The sequence below is a fragment of the Adiantum capillus-veneris genome, chromosome 29 (assembly GCF_014529385.1).
Source record: "Adiantum capillus-veneris isolate H3 chromosome 29, ASM1452938v2, whole genome shotgun sequence".
Lineage (NCBI taxonomy): Eukaryota > Viridiplantae > Streptophyta > Polypodiopsida > Polypodiales > Pteridaceae > Adiantum > Adiantum capillus-veneris.
The window spans coordinates 74,978,512-74,997,902 of NC_140959.1; the positions used below are offsets into that span (position 1 = coordinate 74,978,512).

The following is a 19,391-nucleotide window of genomic DNA, read 5'->3' on the forward strand; positions in this document are numbered from 1 at the left end:
CTGGAGAATGAATGGCCTTCTTTCTTCCTCTCTCTCTCCTTCTCTTTCTCTATATTTTACAAGTCTGAGGTTTGAAACTACCAGGTTATGACCCTATGGCCCGACTGGGCCTCCCTCTTTCAAAGCCTAAAAATAACTTTAATACCTTCATGAGGATTTAGGTCGGGAAATTGTTTGTGTAATATCATATGGTAACTCTCTACCATATGGACGTGGTTGGCCACGGAGTGTATGAAAAGCCTTTTTTTTGGGCGCCAGCTACACATTGGGGTCTTATAATAATTTTGGTAAAGAAAACTAATCATATCTGAAGACACAGAGTGGCGTGATAGAACATCAAAGTGGCTCTGATGGCTAATGCAAACGCTGCTTGCTATCTTTGGGTGCATGCAACTAGCACGGCCCGAGCTCAGGTGGGTGGGCACTTACACACTTCCTCTCTCGTTCCCACACGCACATTCACGTAGGCACTTACACACACACACACACACATACACACTCAGCAAACGCTCTCTCAGTAACTCTCTCAATTCGGTAAACTATCTCTCCCACTCACACAATTACATACACACCCACATAAACACACAATACACACACTCATATACGCACCCGTGAAAAAAGGGGTAAAAGAAAAGGAAGGGATTCGACATTGACGTCCAACATCAAAAGAAAAGAGATGGCCAACTCATGCGATGCCCACACCGAAACAAGAAAAGAAGCCGAAGGCATGCCCCGGCCGGCCCCAAAAATGACGAGCACATTACACCGACACACCAGTGAGGCCCGCCTTTAGCCGTCATCTTGTCCACGATGCATCTTTTCAGTAATATCCGTAGGTTTTCATCATTTTTTTCAATTTTATGCCAAATCTTGTAAAAAAACTCCAATTGTAAATTATCATCTATCTCTAAGTGATGGTCACAAAGGCCCATCTAGGAGTTTTTATTTTTAAAATTTCCCAAGACAAAGCAAGGGTCAACCATCTAGGACCCACTACCTTGCTTTGTCTCCCTTGATTAGGGCCCTAACCTAGTCAGACTACCCTAAACCTAAAGCGGCTAGCACCTATAGAAAGGCACTGAGAGGTCACCATCTGGGGGTCAACACTTGGTGGCATTTTTGGTGGGAGGGATTGGCAACACTTGTATCAAGAGAGAGGGGATTTCGTGTAGCATTCTAGGAATGGGCACTATGTGGAGAAGCCATGTTTACACCCTGACTCCGATGGTCGCCACACACACACTCACGCTAGCAAAAATCTCCAGGTCTATGAGTCACCTCTAGAGAATGCACTATTAGGCTCACCATCTCTCTCTCTATCTCTCTATCACCATGGTTTCCACCTTGCCGAAAATAAGTTTGGTGTAAATATTGCATGAAAATAGTTTTCCCTCACACCCCGAGGGCTTTTTCATCACCTGTATCTCTCTCTCTCTCTCTCTCTCTCTCTCTCTCTCTCTCTCTCTCTCTCTCTCTCTCTCTCTCTCGGTGTCAAAGTTCTATATTACTTTGAATCACCATTGTCCGCGTCCTAGCCACTCAAGCTAGGTGGTGCCCCTTGTTCATTTCACCCTAGCCAGCTCGGCGTGCATCAACTCATGGCATTTGAGGCCGTCTGGTCCGCGTCGTGCTTTGTACTCCTCATTTGGTGCCCCCACTCAGGAGGGATTCTCAAAAACCTTCAGCATACAACATTGAAAACAACGCACAATATTGACCATAGACGAATGGATGAAAGAATTCTCCAGCTGGAGAACAGAGGAGGAGGAGAGTGAAGAAGCACTAACCACCTTCATTGGAGTACTACTGCCAAGTTGTAATGTCGACAATACTCAAGAGGTAAGCTCCCCATCTCGTGTTGCTCATGTTAATCGCAAATTGAGAGCATCATGTGAAAATGCCATAGAGTTCCATCACTATTGTCGACCAAAGCACACTATCAATGAATGCCAACAATGAAGGTAACGAAGGGGCTGAAATCATCTACATAGACGTTCACCAGGAGGAGGTTGTCCATATTAAGGGAGGAAAAAGATCGTTAAGACCTCTCTTTCCTAAGGAAACTGCAAGAAAAGGTATAGTCTCTACTCCTAAGTGGCCAAAAGGGGCTGCTTGAGCCAAAGGAAAGGAAGGGCTAGGCCAGACCGGAAACACATGACCCCAAAGGAAGAAGCACCTAGCCACATGAGTGCTTCAATTTAGGGAAGCTGAGTCGTGCGGAGTTTGCCAAAAAGAAGGTCATCCGAGGCAAAGTGGCAGAAGGACGCCTATCAACTCGTGCGGCGTATGCGAGTACTGCCAGTCCATTTCGTGAAAATCCTGAAGTAGAAGTGGTAAGAACATTCCCATGCCCTAGGGAGGAGTGTTTCAATAACTGCGCTCAATGTTTTGGAGGATGAGTAGAGGGACTTCCTCCTCCCACCGTACACGTCATCCTAAAGAAACTGTCCATCACGGGTGAGACCTAGTGGGCTGGAGACGAGTTACAATTGAATGGAGTGGATTTCATGCAACCTGCCGACTATGATAATTACTTGAAACTGCTACTAGCTAAAAGGGTAGGATTAGTCAAACGCGTCGCCATCATCCCATACATACTAAGCGACGAAGGGAAAGTGGAGCCTATGAAAGGCGACGACCTCCTGTGGATGTGTCGACTCATCAACACTAGCACGGTAAGAGTATACGTAAGTGTTCCACCTTCTATGCATCATGGAAAACAGACCAACAACTTTTCCATTTAGGTTTCTGCAACACATGCATGTGAACATTTATGTAGATAGGAAAATCTTCTACAAATAGAAGATTGTGTATCTATTTGGTGCTGCGGTGCTAGGAGAAATCCTTAGCTCCCCAAACCCTATTATTCTCCTTGTACTGGATGACCACCACTCTTTCATATGTTTCAATTTTTATCCTATTTTAAATCCATCCACCCAACCTTGTAAAAAGCCGTTATGTGCCACTGAGTCATTTATGTTATAAAAAGAAAAAACAAAAAAAAAGTTTGTAATTCTTGGCTCATTGAGTTACTACCATGGCAAGTGTCTCTTTCCCCACATTTAGTGGAAAGAAGGGAGAAGACATCACCACCAATTTTCTAGATGATTTCGACATCACTTGTGTGGTTTCCAACAAGGATGACGATGCCTCATGGCTACAAATTTTTCCTATACTGATGAAAGTAGAGTCCAATTCTTCGTACAATGCTTTGCCCCAAGATACCAAGAATACATGGGATGTATTATGTGCTGCCTTTGTAAAGAGGTTTGGTGGTGGCACAACCTCAGAAAATTTATGGCAGTTGTTGACAGAGTTAAAGTAGGGAGGTGTGCTAGAGTATTCCACTTACGAATCCAAGTTTGTGCATTTGTGGGAGCGATGGGTTGCCTCACTGGAGGAAGGTGAAGGAGCGCCTAATTTCCTGAAGAAGGACCGTTTCATTGCTGGTATGTAGTCGCCGCTTAAGGAGAAGGTGAAGGGGAGGTTCTCTGCAACGTATGAGTTGGCAGTGTAAGTAGACCACCTTAAAGATAAAAAGCTGCACATGCAAGCAAGAGTCGACGAGTCAGAGGAATCGAGCTCAGTTCGACTAACCCAAGTGACTGCAACAGCCACTCATAGAACCCAACCACAAGAGGCATTAGAAGAGCAGTAAGACCTGTTGAGTCGCATCACTACTCAGCTTGAAAGTATATATGTGCATCTGGAGCAACAAGGGCATGCACCTATCAAAAATCCAGAACAAGGGAGAGGGCAGCAAAGGCAAAACCAAGAATATCACTACTACAATTGCAAGGAAGATCGCCATGGCATGTATTACTGCCCACATCTGAGAAGGAAGAACTTCAATAGAGGAGGAAGACAGAATCAGATCTCTCCACCAAGGGCAAGACCACCACCACCCAGGCAACTAAGGCCGATCCACCGGTCCAAATCCTTCAACCACTTGTACAAAAACCACCATCACCACAACCTCTCATTCCACTGCTACCTCCACCACCTACTGTAAACCAAGTGGTGAGTGTTATTAGCCTGGAAGCTAAAGGGAAGGCAAAGCTAGAAGAATTGGTCCGAGAGAAGAACAAGGAAAAAGGGAAGGTAGAAGAAGTTGATGCGATGGGAGTGAAGCGTGCCAGGAACGAAGAACCCTCTCAAAGAGAGGAGAAGATGAAAGGAAAAGGAAAGTCTAGCAAGCAGGCATCTAAGCCTCAACGAAACATCGACATTATGGATTTTTCATTGGGTGAGTATGCTAAATCATATGATGTAGTTCAAGATGTATTGATGCAGGGTCCAAAGATAACTTGGCCCCAATTACTCCACCTTGCACCATGGATGAGAAGACAATGGACAAAGATGTTAAGTACAAGAAGATCCAGACCAATGATAGTTGGGGCTATCTCTGGGAGGGACCTTGACGACATCCTACCAGCCATGGACGCCCACATCAAGGGGCAACGCATCTCAAATGTTTGTATAGATGGTGGCGCACAAATATGCGTCATGAGTGAGAAAATGATGCACCATCTAGACCTAGAGGTAGGTAGGCCGGCACCATGCCGAGCCAAAATGGCAAATAACGTTAGAGTGAAATGGGTAGGCAATGTGAATGGAGTCAAAGTAAAGGCATCAACATAGAAGTGGAGGTAGACATTTTTGTCATGCCACACAAAGGGGAGGGCTACCCTATCATTCTTGGAAGACCCTGGCTCATGGCTATAGAAGCTAAGCAAGACAGAAGTACCGGAATGATTCAAATGAAGGATGCTAAAGGGAAGCCCATATTCTATGACATGAGGACTGGGAAGCAATGTAACATGATTTTAGAGGCTTTGGAAGATGAGTCCACCAATGACTATTCATCCACCTTAGGAGAAGAGACAACAACAATTGAAGAAAGTGACAGTAGCATCGAAGTAATGGGGGTCATCCTCAAAGACCCAAAAATATTGACAAAATTTGAAGCACCGCCGACAAACCAAGAGGGACCATCAGGTACGGAATCCTTCATGGATACAAGTAAGTTACATCAAATGTTCTCAAGTGAGTTAATTGGTGAAGAGAGGAAAGAATATGTCTCTTATTGATTGATGGTTCTGATAATATCAGAGGGATCACAGTGGTCCAACCACTGCATAAGGCTCAAGGAAGGAAGTAAGATTGTAGTGCAAAAGCTCAAAAGGCTTGGGGCAAGAAGCACTGCTCAAAGAGGTAAGGAATTTGCTACAGGCAGGTTTCATTTACCCCGTCAAAGACTCAGAGTGGGTCTCTCCAGTGGAAGTCACACTAAAGAAGAATGGTAAGTGGATAATCTGTGTAGACTACAAACCTCTCAATGCATCTACAAAAAGGGATCATTCCCCCCTCCCGTTCCAAGATGAAATTCTCAATGAGGTAGCAGGTCATGAGTGCTACACAGTATATGATGGCTACTTAGGCTACTTTCAAATTAGTATTGTAGAAGAAGACCAGAAAAAGACAACTTTCATAACACCCTAGGGATGCTTTGCTTACAAAGTGATTCCTTTTGGCCTCACCAACACTCCGGCCACATTCCATCACTATGTGACTTTTTGCATCTATAGTTCACGCTCCCTCCATTTGAGCAAAGCCTATGATTGCATGACCAGGTTGTAAACATTCGTTGGCCAGCTCAACGTGGATAAGTGTCACATTGGTGAAAGCAAAGTCACTCTCCTTGGTCATGTAGTTTCAGCAAAAGGGATCGAGACTGACCCTAGCAAGATTCAAGAGGTATCTTTGTCATCACCCACCACAGCTAAGCAGTTGGTTTCTTTCCTTCAGAAGGTAAGGTATTTAAGTAGGTTCATTCACTTGCCTGCTCAAGTAGTTCTTCCTCTAAAACAAGTCACCCATAGAGATGTCTTCTCATGGAGTGAAGAAAATGAGCAACAATTTACCGAAGTGAAACAAATCTTGGCCACACTTCCCACCATTTCACCCCCCAGATGGGATGAGCCATTTTATGTGAATCCTAGTGTAGGAAGTGATACACTTGGAGCCGTACTGATGCAAGGATCCCCAAACCTCTTTCATGCATCCTATCTCCTTCTCTAGTTGTGTCATGACCCCATCAGAAAAAGGATTCACCCCTAATAGAGCACATGGTGCTCCTATTAATGTTTGCCACTACAAATTTCCACTCTTATCTATTGCCTAGACCCTTTGTAATTTTGACAATGGAGGAGGTCTTTCTGTATGATATGCGACACATGGATGTCTCATCTAGGATCTCTAAATAGCTGGTTAGATTACAAGAGTTTGACTACACCATGCAGGTAGAAAACTCCAGTAGGACTAGTCTAGCAGGTATTCTTACTTATCATCACTATGAGCAAAAGTTGAAGGTCAACATGGAAGGTAAAGAAGTTACACCAATGGTAGAAAGTCCTGAGCTATAAAGAGCTCACTGTCTTTTCTTTGATGGAGCATACAAAAGAACAGTGGACTAGTCTGCAGAGCTGGAATCATCATTTTCAATGAGCAAAGGGAGAAAGTATTCTCCATTGGGTAGTTGTTACACTCCCACTCCAACAATGAAGCACAGTAGCGGCTTTAATTCTTGGATTAGAACAGTGTATTTTGCAAGGGATTCAATGCATAAATGTTTTTGGCGATGCTCTACTTTTGATAAATGGCACTTGGGTTTGTAAAAATAAGGTTTTACTTGGCCACTTAAGGCAAGTTAAGGATCTTTTAAGAAAGTTTGAAGCAGTGCAATTATTTCATGTCCTTAGTGAAGAAAATCAGGAGGCAGATGCTCTAGTCAAGGAAAGAATACAAGACTTTCCCATAGGAGCAATTAAACTAAAGATGCCCCTCTTTCAAGGTAGCGATACTATGCCTGATATCATCAGCTTCTTAGACACAAGAGAATGTCCTGAAGGGTACACTAAGGGCCAGAAACAATGGCTGGTCAGGAAGGCTACAAGATACCGCCTTGTAAACAACAACTTATATTGCAAAGGCAAAGACCAGATTCACAGGCGAGTACCAACCTCCAACGAGATCACACAGGTAATCTCAAGTTGCCATGATGGTGTCTGAGGCAATCATTTTGCTTTAGGTATCACCAGTAGGAGGATTCTACAGGCAGGATTCTCTTGGCCTAGTCTGAACAGGGATGTGCATCATTGGTGTAAAACATGCAAGGCTTATCAAGCGTCCAGTGATCATACACTAACCTATGAGCCATAGACTCCGATCATCTCATATGGTTCATTTGAAAAGTGGGAAATAGATGCAATTGGTCCTCTACCAAGGTCCCAATCAGGTAAACTATACATTCTAGTTGGTGTAGACTACATGACTTGATGGGTAGAAGCAGCAACCACCACACACATTACAGTTTCAAGAGGTGACAAAGTTCATATTCGAGCACATTTGTTGCCGTTTTGGCACTCCGCTATAGATAATATTTGATAGGGGGCCACGTTTCAGAGGCAACCTAGTGGGAGAATTGATGAAAAAGTTAGGCATTACACATCAACATTCCACACCATACTATCCACAGTGCAATGGCCTAATGGAAAAGGTAAACGAAATGATCTGTAAAATCATCACAAAGCAGGTGAATAACCACACATGTGATTGGGACACACATCTCATGGCCACTCTATAGGCCTACAGAATGAAATTCTGAACATCACTAGGGTTCACCCCTTTCCATCTAATCTATGAAAAGGAGGCCATTCTACCCACCAAGGTACATATAGCCAGCTTGCGAGTCATACCTAGCCACTTACATCACCCAATCGTCAATCTCCACAGCCACATCCTGGATCTAGAAAGGCTCCAACTAGATAGGTAAGATGCAATCAATCACTATGCAACACAAGCAGAGCGATGTCGGCTCACCTTCAATCAAGGGCTTAAGGAAAAGGGCCTGGAAAAAGGCATGTTAGTATTGAGATACGACAACAGATTTTACACTAGGAAAGACAAGAAATTTCAACCCAGATGGGAAGGGCCATTCATTGTCAAAAGGCTCTATGCCAACGGCAGTTACAAGTTGATGGAAGCAGATGGGAGAATTCACAAGACTAGAGTCAATGGATGGAGGATCAAGAGGTCTTTTCTAAGGTTTGACCCATAGTTCGTGCTAGATATTCCAGAGGAGGGATAACCCTCCAAATCTGCTGCTAAAGAATCAGAAGTAGGACTAGAAGCATGAATGCCTCTAGCCAGACGGGAGGGCTAATGACGGCTGGTTTTTGAAACTGTGGTCGTGAGAACCAACCCCAATCAGGGAGGAGCACATTACAGAGGAAAAACGATAAAAGGTTGTTTTTTTAAAAAAATCACCACCCCCCTCTATGCTTGGCCACGATGGGCCGCCCTTTAGTTTGACGATATTGATCCATTATCACCAAAGGACAAAGATCTCTCTCTCTCTCTCTCTCTCTCTCTCTCTCTCTCTCTCTCTCTCTCTCTCTCTCTCTCTCTCCTGCTCGTCTCCGCCAACCCACCATCTCTCTCTTATCTCTGCCCCTGTGTCACCTAGCCCAATGGGCGCATACAACAAGCCTACTCACTCTTTCTTCCACTGGCGGGCCACAATGCATGGCAACTTCCTTTACTACCTTTGGCTCCTTCGTCCCCCTATATGGTCCGAGAACTCTTGGCCTCACGTTCTTCCCTTTCAGCCCTTCGGTCAATGCAGTAGGATGGTTTCCGGCCACGGCTCGGTATGGCACTTGGTTTCCGGCCACGGCTCGGTTTGAGTGCCATCCGTGCAGCTGAAAACTCAAACTGGGAGAGGAGTTTTCTGGTCAACAAGCAACAAGAGTGAAACTCTCTCTCTTGCATTATTCATACACACACACACACTTTCATAGTTTTTTCCTCTCTCTCTCTCTCCCCTCTCGTCCATACTCTCTTGTCCCTCTCTCTCTCTTCCCCTCTTGTTTGCCACCATGCAAACCGATTAACCACCCCACACACTCTCTCTCTCTCCATCATCTATCTCTCCCTCCCTCTCTCTCTCTCTCTCTCATTGATTCCCTCTCCATCTCTATGAAGGCAGGTTGGAAAGGGGGAAATGGAAAAACCACCAGCACATAAACTCGATGCCTCTATATAGCTCAGTGATCTCACAACACCCCTATCCCCTAGCAAACACACGTCCAGATACACAATCTGTAAACAGCTATTGTCCAAGCCCAAACCCGACCATCCCTCTTAGACACCTCAAAATTATTGGCAGACTCACGTTTTCCCACAAGCTTCCATCCTCAAGACATATATCACAACCATACAGATAACACTCACTCACTCAATACATTCGACATACCACAAGATTTTTGTAGCCCTTTGCACACCCCTTGCTTGTACAAAAACAAGTCACATACACAACCGAGGCATGAGATCGAAAGACAATGTTATATATATGCTCAAACAATGAGCAGAGGGAGCCTTATTTTGCTTGAGCTTCAGATCATATACAACCATGGATTAAATTGGAAAAAAACCCCAGCATAGCATACGGAAAGTCTATGGTGAAGTATGGGCGAGAGAGTGTGCATGGATACGCTCTCCCTCAAAGCGGTGCATCACCTTTTCTTTGCTTATACCCCTCCTTACATGAGCTCCTGTCGATGCTGCCCCTGCATGAACGGACGGCCTTCATCAACCCATCATGGCCTTGTTCCCCTTCTCCTCCTTGATGGCGCCTCTCTCCTCTTTGATCACGCTGCCCTGCAACACCTCCCTTCAGCGCTCCTTCACCCCCAACTGCCTCATGCTTCCCCGCTTCAAGCCATAACTGCAGCCCGCCCTTTGGGACTCTCACACCTATGGTCGGCCACCCTCTTCACTGGCGACCCCTTCCTCACGGCCCTCCTGCAACCCTCGCCAACCCTTGCAACTCCCGGGCTCTGCAAACCCGTCACCTCCTCCTTCTCAGGGGCGGATTCCTTCGATGGTGTCATCACCCTCCGGCAGCCCCTCTCAGCAGTCGGCCACCCTCTAGCTCCCCTGTCTAATATTCAACCGCGCCACCCCGTGGCTCCTCCAGCCCTGTCCAATAGCGACCTCGCTATTGGTCGCTGCCTCCCCTGCAAAACTGGCCCGAACCCCTCTTATACAACTGCCGTATGGCGCTCAGGCCCACCACCTCCATGCATACTCCAAGTGGCGAACCTTTCCCTTAATCCCCTCGTCGACTACAGCACTATCTTTTGCATGCAGTGCTCCACGATCTGGCCACCCGTTTTTTTTTTGGTTAATAATAGCTTTAAAAAACTTTGGGCTTGGCCCCCTTGCACACGGCGCAACCGTCGACCTTTGGATTCCTCATTCAACCTCTCCGCCTGCACACCCACGGCACGCCTCCGATCTTGGAGCTCCACCACCTCATAAAAATGTGACTAGCTTCCCGTCGTGTTGCTAATGACGAGAAGCAAGCTTGAGGCTCACTTTTCGTGCTGCCGACGTCATGATCATAAACTGTTATCCATCCATCTCCGAGTATTATTAAAACTCGGAGCTTGTCCAAGCAGTGCAAGCATTCAACATATCACAAATCATGGTACTAGCCCGTGCAAGAGCCTTTAAGAGACCCGAGTGGCTGAGCTTGAAGATCCCCAGTCGTCTACTAAAATCCACATTTGACATACACATCACGACACTCCCAGTTATATCTTGCATCAAATAGCCACTGAAACACTTTGCCATATTCTTGCAAACTACCATGCCTCGACTTTCTGCACTTCCATAGATCGACACAGTTTGGCTGTACCATCATTGACCACCCCCTCGTTAAGCATTTATGCTCAACCATAGTGTTATTTAAGTAAAATAAGTATGTATAGAGAGCATGATATAACATAAAGCTATAGACTGCATAAGAAAAATGATAGTTGCTATATAAATAGGTTAGATATAGAGAGAAGAGCATCTGCTACTGCATCACCCTCCAGAGTCAAATGGAAAGCTTGAAGCTTCCCTAAGCATGGCATAGAGTCCACCTAGATCAAATATAAAACATTGTCCGTTGCCATCCACCTGTAAAAAATGCATATCCAAGCCCCACTTTGCACTTGTATGCCAATGGACACACCATCCTTCCAGCTCTCCGTAGCTTAGAGCTTTGTCACCCTGAATCCACAAGGCTTCGTGCCAACCATAAACATGCTTTTGACCACTTGAAGCATTAGCACCATAAGCTGCTATCATGTCATCTGTTAGAAAACTCTCCGTAGTATAGTCTTCTTCAAAAAAACCTCGTCGCTGACACAAAGACACCTGTAAAGCAACCTCCCATAACACATGTATCCATAGCAGCACATAACATAGCAAGACCCTGCAACTAGCCTCCACCTGCTGCATAGCCAAGCAAACCTGATGCCTTTGCAAACCTGTATCCCAACCCTCTGTAAATGGCACCAAGGCCCCCTTCTCATACTCTAGAACATGACCTGCCAGAGCTTCAATCTGCTCATCAAATACCTCATCACCTGCAAGGTTGGCGGCACCTTCCTCTTTGCATGGAGTATCACGGTCATAGGCTGCACCTGCATCAACTTCCATAGAGTCATCTGCTGGAGCTAACTCTCCACGGCTACACACAAACCCTGAAACTTTAAAGCACACCTCGACATGCTCACCAAGGCAAGGTTGCCCCACCCCCTACATAGACAAATCACTTCGACATACCTCCGCTTTCGCTTCTAGCTCCTGCAAGTCATCCTCAGAAACCTGCTCTTCAATTAGGTCTGATACACCATCAAACCACATTTCTTCCTCCAATAGGGACCCACCATCACAAGACATTTGATAAGGCTGTTCGACTGGCAGATTCAAACAAAGTGAAACACTATACTCCTCTTCGACCTTTAGCTGGCTGGCAGGCAACTCGCATAAATTTTTTTTCACTTCATTTACATGAAAAACATCATAAGTTTCGTACCTAGAAGATCGGGATTCTGTCTCCCATGTAGCATCTGTGTCCAAAGCACTGCTAGAGCTATGAGAGCTGTCGGACTCCTCTTTTGATCTTGCCAATTCTTGGACCACTACTGTCAGCCTCGTTGTTGGCTCTGGAATTGGCACCTCTTCTTGAAAAACTTTTACGACCTCGCTCTTTTGAGGAAGCAAACTCGGTGGCACCCTGAATATACCTCTCTGCACCTTTTGAGCCCTGGTTGGCACTTCTTCAACCTCTTCTACCCTGGCATCATCTTCACATGCTTTGATCACATGCATATCAACAAAAAAAGGAGCTTTTACCTCTTGACACTCATTGATCGGTTTAGGCTTACGTCCACTGGCTACCATGAGTGCCTACTGTAGCAAACCTGCCTCCATCTTCTTCTTCATCTTTCGGCTCTTTTCTTTGGCAATTCTGACCGCTTCGTCAAAAGTGCTTGGATCTTCATAGTCCACTCTCTCACGAACATAGGGATGCAAGCATGATAGAAACCTTTCGAGCTTCAAATATCCCGCATTGGTTGCTTGGGTAGCAGCCGCCAAATCTCCCCAATAAGCTTCAAATTTATCAACAAAAGCATCAAAATTTGCACTTATGTCCTGTTGCAACCCTTTGATCTTTGCATCTGCTTCCGAAGCTGACACGACCCTTCGATACTTTTGTAAGAACTGATACTTTTATAAGAACTGCTCGCGAAACCCGAGCCAATTCTACTTGTGCAGATCTTCTAATCCATCAAACCAAGCTTTTGCTTTACCTCGCAACACCAAAGGTAGAGTTTGGAGCTTCGCTTCATCACCTGGCAACTGCAATACTGACAGAATAAACAGCTCAAAATCGTCAAGCCAATCATCTCCATCCTCATCTCCTTTGAACACTGGCCCAAACTCCTACTTCATCTTGACTCAAGAACACCTTGTTAGGAAGCAATCACTGGGTCCTCAGTGGGGGCACCACAAGATGGAAAGGGGGAAATGGGAAAACCACCAGCACATAAACTCGATGCCTCTATATAGCTCAGTGATCTCACAACACCCCTATCCCCTAGCAAACACACGTCCAGATACACAATCTGCAAACAGCAATTGTCCAAGCCCAAACCCGACCATCCCTTAGACACCTCAAGATCATTGGCAGACTCACGTTTGCCCACAAGCTTCCATCTTCAAGACATATATCACAACCATACAGATAACACTCACTCACTCAATACATTCGACATACCACAAGATTTTTGTAGCCCTTTGCACACCCCTTTTGTACAAAAACAAGTCACATACACAACCCAGGCATAAGATAGAAAGACAATGTTATATATATATGCTCAAACAATGAGCAGAGGGAGCCTTATTTTGCTTGAGCTTCAGATCATATACAACAATGGATTAAGTTGGAAAAAAACCCCGGCATAGCATACGAAAGGCCTATGGTGAAGTATGGGCGAGAGAGTGTGCATAGATACGCTCTCCCTCAAAGCGGTGCATCACCTTTTCTTTGCTTATACCCCTCCTTACATGAGCTCCTGTCGATGCTGCCCCTGCATGAACGGGCGGCCTTCATCAACCCATCATGGCCTTGCTTCCGTTCTCCTCCTTGATGGCGCCTCTCTCCTCTTTGATCACGCTGCCCTGCAACACCTCCCTTCAGCGCTCCTTCACCCCCAACTGCCTCATGCTTCCTCGCTTCAAGCCATAACTGCAGCCCGCCCTTTGGCGACTCTCACACCTATGGTCGGCCACCCTCTTCACCGGCGGCCCCTTCCTCACGGCCCTCCTGCAACCCTCGCCAACCCTTGCAACTCCCGGGCTCTGCAAACCCGTCACCTCCTCCTTCTCAGGGGCGGCTTCCCTCGATGGTGTCACCACCCTCCGGCAGCCCCTCTCAGCAGTCGGCCACCCTCTGGCTCCCCTGTCTAATATTCAACTGCGCCACCCCGTGGCTCCTGCAGCCCTGTCCAATAGCGACCTCGCTATTGGTCGCTGCCCGAACCCCCCTTATACAACTACCGTATGGCGCTTAGGCCCACCACCTCCATGCATACTCCAACTGGCGAACCTTTCCCTTAATCCCCTCGTCCACTGCAGCACTACCTTTTGCATGCAGTGCTCCACGATCTGGTCACCCGTTTTTTTTTTTTTGTTAATAATAGCTTAAAAAAACTTTGGGCTTGGCCCCCTTGCACATGCCGCAACCGTCGACCTTTGGATGCCTCCTTCAACCTCTCCGCCTGCACACCCACAGCACGCCTCCGATCTTGGAGCTCCACCACCTCATAAAAATGTGACTAGCTTCCCGTCACGTTGCCAATGACCAGAAGCAAGCCTGAGGCTCACTTTTCATGCTGCCGACCTCATGATCATAAACTGTTATCCATCCATCTCCGAGTATCATCAAAACTCGGACCTTGTCCAAGCAGTGCAAGCATTCAACATATCACAAATCATGGTACTAGCCCGTGCAAGAGCCTTTAAGAGACCTGAGTGGATGAGCTTGAAGACCCCGTTGGTCTGCTAAAATCCACATTTGACATACACATCACGACAGTGCCGGCCATATCTTGCATCAAATAGCCACTGAAACACTTTGGCATCTGCTTGCAAACTACCATGCCTCGACTTTCTTCACTTCCATAGATCGACACAGTTTGGCTGTACCAACGTGGGCCAGCATGGAGTATAATCTCTCTCTCTCTCTCTCTCTCTCTCTCTCTCTCTCTCTCTCTCTCTCTCTCTCTCTCTTAACCCTCTCTCTCTTTCCCCTCTCACTCACTCACACTCCCTCTTTCTCTCTTCCCCTTGGTGTAGAAACCCGCCATGCAGGGTGCAGCTACGAAGTCTCTCTCTCTCTCACTCCCTATACACACACACACCCACACCCCTTTCTCTCCCCACACCCCTCCCTTCCTCTCTATCCCTGTCCCGCTCTCTTCCCCACCTCGTTCACAAACCCCCCCCCCCCCCTCTTGCTCTCTGTCGGCCAGGCATAGACCAAACGCGCATTACATGCTCTCTCTCTCTCTCTCTCTCTCTCTCTCTCTCTCTCTCTCTCTCTCTCTCTCTCTCTCTCTCTCTCTCTCTCTCTCTCTCTCTCTCTCTCTCTCTCTCTCTCTCTCTCTCACACACACACACACACACACACACACTCCCCATCCCATCTCACCCCTCACCCACTCACCCCCGCAATGCAGCTCTCTCTCTCTCTCTCTCTCTCTCTCTCTCTCTCGCTCTCTCTCTCTCTCTCTCTCAGCAAGCTGAAAGGCGCATTACATGCTCTCTCTCCCTCATCACACACACACACAATCCCCATCCCCTCTCACTCCCCAATCCCTCTCATACCGTCACGCTCTCTCCTTTCTCCCCCTCGTTCTCTGTAAACCTGCACGAAAAATCATAAAAAAAGTATATATATATATATATATATATATATATATATATATATATATATATATATATATATATATATATATATACATATACATATACATATACATATATATACATATATATAATAAACCCTCTTCCTCTCTCGTTCCCACACATTCACGTACGCACTTGCACAAACACACACACACACACACACACACTCAGCACCCGCTCTCTCACTAACTCTCTCTGTTCGGTAAAATATAACTATTTCTCTCACTCACACAATTACATACACACCCATATAAACACACATACACGCACGCATATACGCACCCACAAAAAAAGGTAAAGAAAAACAAAGGGATTCGACATCAATGTCCAACATCAAAAGAAAAGAGACGGCCAACTCACGCGATGCCCACACCGAAACAAGAAAAGATGCCGAAGGCATGCCCCGGCCATCCCGGAAAATGACGATCATGGTCGTGCCGCTTTGCATGCACAAGCTAAAAAACATAGTTCTGTTTGTATTTATGAACTTTTACAAATGTATGCATTATGCTAGAATTTTTTATGGCATCAGATTAGCAAAAATATATGTATTATGTGGGTTTTTGTAGACCAAAGTAAACTAAGTGGACTGACAAGTTAAGAAAGGAAGAAGGGTTGGTTTCCTACTTAGAAATGTAGAGCTTGAAGTGTTGAGGAAGCAGGTCCAGACGGCTCATCAAACAAAGCTATGGAGCCCAAGATATCAAAGGTTGAAGGTTCAATGTGTAGCAGATTCTTGCCGAACAGGGCAGCTAAGGACAGGTGGTCCAAGTGGAAATCAAGATATAGGCATGTAGTGCTTGATTTTTGGGACCTACCGTTTTTTCAAATTGAAGAAAAGAGCTACGGATTGCATTTTATTGTAAGCTGAAGTTTTGCCGAGGGTCGTGTCTGTGCCCACTTTCCTACAACGGAGGGTGTGCCATCCGGCATCTTTTTGGCCTCGCCAAGGTTCTTGGTGATAGTAGGACTTATTTGGAGCTAGAAGGAATTGACAGAACTCCAATCGGAGCTCAGAATGGGAAGTTATTGGAAGTCAAAGTTGGCAGTTGACAATGAGAGCGGGGTGTCATATGAATTTTTTTGGATTTTTTGCACACATTTTTCAAAGGCACATTAAGGCCAAAGTGTGGCGAGGTTCATGTGGCTTGGAGCCAGCAAGTAGTTCTTCCCAGTGACCTCAACAGCCTGCTCGTTGAGCATGTGAGCAGGGAAGTGCTATAGGTTCAAAGAGACTGGAAGTTGGGGTTTTTAGGGAGATGTTTTTCAAACATTTCAAATGCTTTAGAGGCTCAAGAGGCTTCGGACTGCCACATGGTGCAACTAAAACCCACATGCGGGGTCTTGTGAGCAACAGCCGGGGTATAAGAGGCAGATTATGTAAGGTCCCCAATCCCGCCGACACCAAAAACGGGATGGTACCATTGACAGGTCTCTAGGCCTACTAAAGTCAAAGTCCTTAAACAAGAAAAATTCCAGGGAATGCACCCTTACCATTGGCAATGGTTTAGGTTTATAGCCGTAGAAGAGACCTAGTCCTGTCTCGCAGTGGAAACGGGACCAGAAAAAAAAATTCCGGCCCTATATCTTCATCCTTCAGATTAAGGTTTCCTTAGCCAACGCTTTTTTCCCCCTAACATATGTGAGGGCACAGCTGTTGGTGGATTCCTCTTCCAGTGAAGAAGTTTCTAAACGTTTTAGTGCGCGGGAATGGATAGTTACCTGACTAATCAGGTCCACGCGTCCATGATTGACGACCTTAATCCATCCCCACTTACCACCCCGCACTCACACGTGATCTCTGTGTTGTTTAATTACTACCACATTCTTTTCACAATTAAAACAATGATTCCTTTTTAACTTTTAGAGCTGCATTTCATTAAGACAACCTTTGAAAACAGTATTGAAGACATTCTTTCAAAAAACAAACATCTTTAGACTTAAGACAAGGTATTGTCATTCTGAAGTATCTCTGACTAGTACCAACTTGTCTCAAGACCACCTATACAAGGGTGAAAAACGGCACCCATTCCATTTTTTTTTAAAAACGGTGTGGAAAAAACTTTCACCCAAAGTCCCGGCACCCATACGCCAAAACCAGTTGCTTATACAACCAGGCGGTTTCTCTAGGATAAACTTGAAAGTAATATCCATAAACATAAACAAGCACGGGGTTAAGACTCCACACGTGCTGAGGTAACTGACTCTTCCATGATGGTATCTCCACCATTACTCATTACCTGGAGTAAAATATTTCCAAGGAATCAGAGGTGTCTTGACACAAGCTGTCTTAAGGATGGTTAAACATTTCTTTCCTAGGTCAATCAGTCATAACCCAATCATTTCTTTCCTAGTTACAATCATTGCTCGTGGGTTTCGTGGAAGTTACCTTCTATTTACAGCCAGTTTATCCTTCCTAACCTTACGTATGCAATGCTTAACTTAAAATGAACTTTAAAAGCTATTAGTGAACATAATAGAAATCCACCTGGGACTGCTCATCCATGTGCTGTGGGGCAGGTGCCCGTAGGCTTTCCTCTGTTGGCCTATGGCTAGGCCCTGCTTCATGGTCATTAGTTGCTTTGTTTCACTTGTTACTAACATCCTCTTCTTCAGTCAGAGGATTTCCCCTGGTTCTCTCGGGAGCCATGCCGGCAGCCTTATAAAAATACTTAATCCATTAGAAGCTTAATTGAATAGTTCTTCTTTTTCCTTGTTTACCCAAAAATAGGATTTTCGGAATAAATAGGTATCTTTAATAGTCAATTTGATGAGATATTTCTTCTATAACTTATTTATGCTATAAGTAATTTTTCCCACTCTTCAATAATGCTTTTGGACCTCGGGTATTTATTTGGCAATTAGATAAATTCATTTCCCAATTTCCCTTGTCCATTTTATACAAGAATTGGTGATTTTTATTGAAGATACATACCTAAACTATTTATCTAAGGTTGGGATATTTATCATGTATTCCCCAAGGTGTGTTCTTCCTTTGATTTTGATATCAAAGGTTTTTGGGTTAATTTACTATATTTCCCCTTTTATTTTCTCCTGAAAATAATGTAATTTTATTGGGATATTTAGTTAAACTAATTTTCTGATGGTCACATAATTATCACGCATTTTCCAATGTCTAATTATCTTTTGATAAATAACTCAATTCAATTTGAATCTATTTGATAATTTTCCCTATATAAATTGTCCAAACAATAGAGTATTTATGCTAAAGTAATTAGCTAAATTCATTATTTCATCTTGTCCTAATTATCAAGGGTTTTCTAAAATCTAATTAACCTTTGATAAATAGACCAATTCAATTTGAATCTATTTACTAATTTCCCCTATTTAAATTGTCAAAAAAAATAGAGTATTTCTGTTAAAGTAATTAGTTAATTTAATTATTTGAGTTTTTCCTAATTATCATGGGTTTCCTAGCATCTAATTAACCTCTAATAAATATATCAATTCATTTTAAATCTATTTGCCAATTTCCCCTATTTACATTGTCCAAAAAATAGAGTATTTCTGCTAAAGTAATTAACTAAATTAATTATTTTGGATTTTTCTAATTATGAACGGATCCTTAACACCTAAATAACCATTGATAAATAACCCACATCATTTGAAATTTATTTCCAAATTTCTCCTATTTAATTTGTCCTAAAAATAGAGTATTTCTGATATAGTAATTATATAAATTAATTTTTTGAGCTTCTCCTAGTTACCACGGGTTCCTTAACACCTAATTAACCATTGATAAATAACTCACAGCATTTGAAACCAATTTACTAATTTCTCGTATTTAATTTTTGCTCAAAACAGAGTATTTCTGCTATAGTAATCAGATAAATTATTCATCTGAGCTTCTCCTAATTATCACGGGTTCCTTAACACCTAATTTACCACTGATAAATAACTCATAGCATTTTAAATCAATTTACTAATTTCCCCTATTTAATTTGTCCTACAAACACAGTATTTCTGCTAAAGTAATTAGGTAAATTAATTATTTGAGCTTC

General features: G+C 44.3%; 2 protein-coding genes across 2 annotated transcripts; one reads left to right on the top strand and one right to left on the bottom strand.

Annotated features, from left to right (window-relative positions):
• Nucleotides 1–9,304: 9,304 nt before the first annotated feature.
• Nucleotides 9,305–10,394, top strand: LOC147419418 (uncharacterized). The gene has a single exon (XM_086506014.1). It carries the CDS (start codon nucleotides 9,529–9,531, stop codon nucleotides 10,381–10,383), a length of 855 nt encoding a protein of 284 aa, XP_086362140.1. The 5' UTR covers nucleotides 9,305–9,528; the 3' UTR covers nucleotides 10,384–10,394.
• Nucleotides 10,395–11,398: 1,004 nt separating this feature from the next.
• On the bottom strand, nucleotides 11,399–12,300 carry LOC147419419 (uncharacterized). Its single transcript, XM_086506015.1, has 2 exons — nucleotides 11,680–12,300; nucleotides 11,399–11,537 (listed from the first exon to the last, which is right to left on the bottom strand). Exons 1-2 carry the CDS (start codon nucleotides 12,298–12,300, stop codon nucleotides 11,430–11,432), a joined length of 729 nt encoding a protein of 242 aa, XP_086362141.1. The 3' UTR covers nucleotides 11,399–11,429.
• Between the last annotated feature and the right edge of the window lie 7,091 nt (nucleotides 12,301–19,391).

What these genes read in the sequence shown, in the direction of transcription:
- LOC147419419 (XM_086506015.1), bottom strand. Translation starts at nt 12,300, where the DNA reads ATGGTAGCCAGTGGACGTAAGCCTAAACCGATCAATGAGTGTCAAGAG. An exon ending in AGCTAGAAGCGAAAGCGGAG is followed by an intron (nt 11,538 to 11,679) that starts GTATGTCGAAGT and finishes AAGTTGATGCAG; the next exon opens with GTGCAGCCTATGACCGTGAT.
- LOC147419418 (XM_086506014.1), top strand. Translation starts at nt 9,529, where the DNA reads ATGGGCGAGAGAGTGTGCATGGATACGCTCTCCCTCAAAGCGGTGCAT.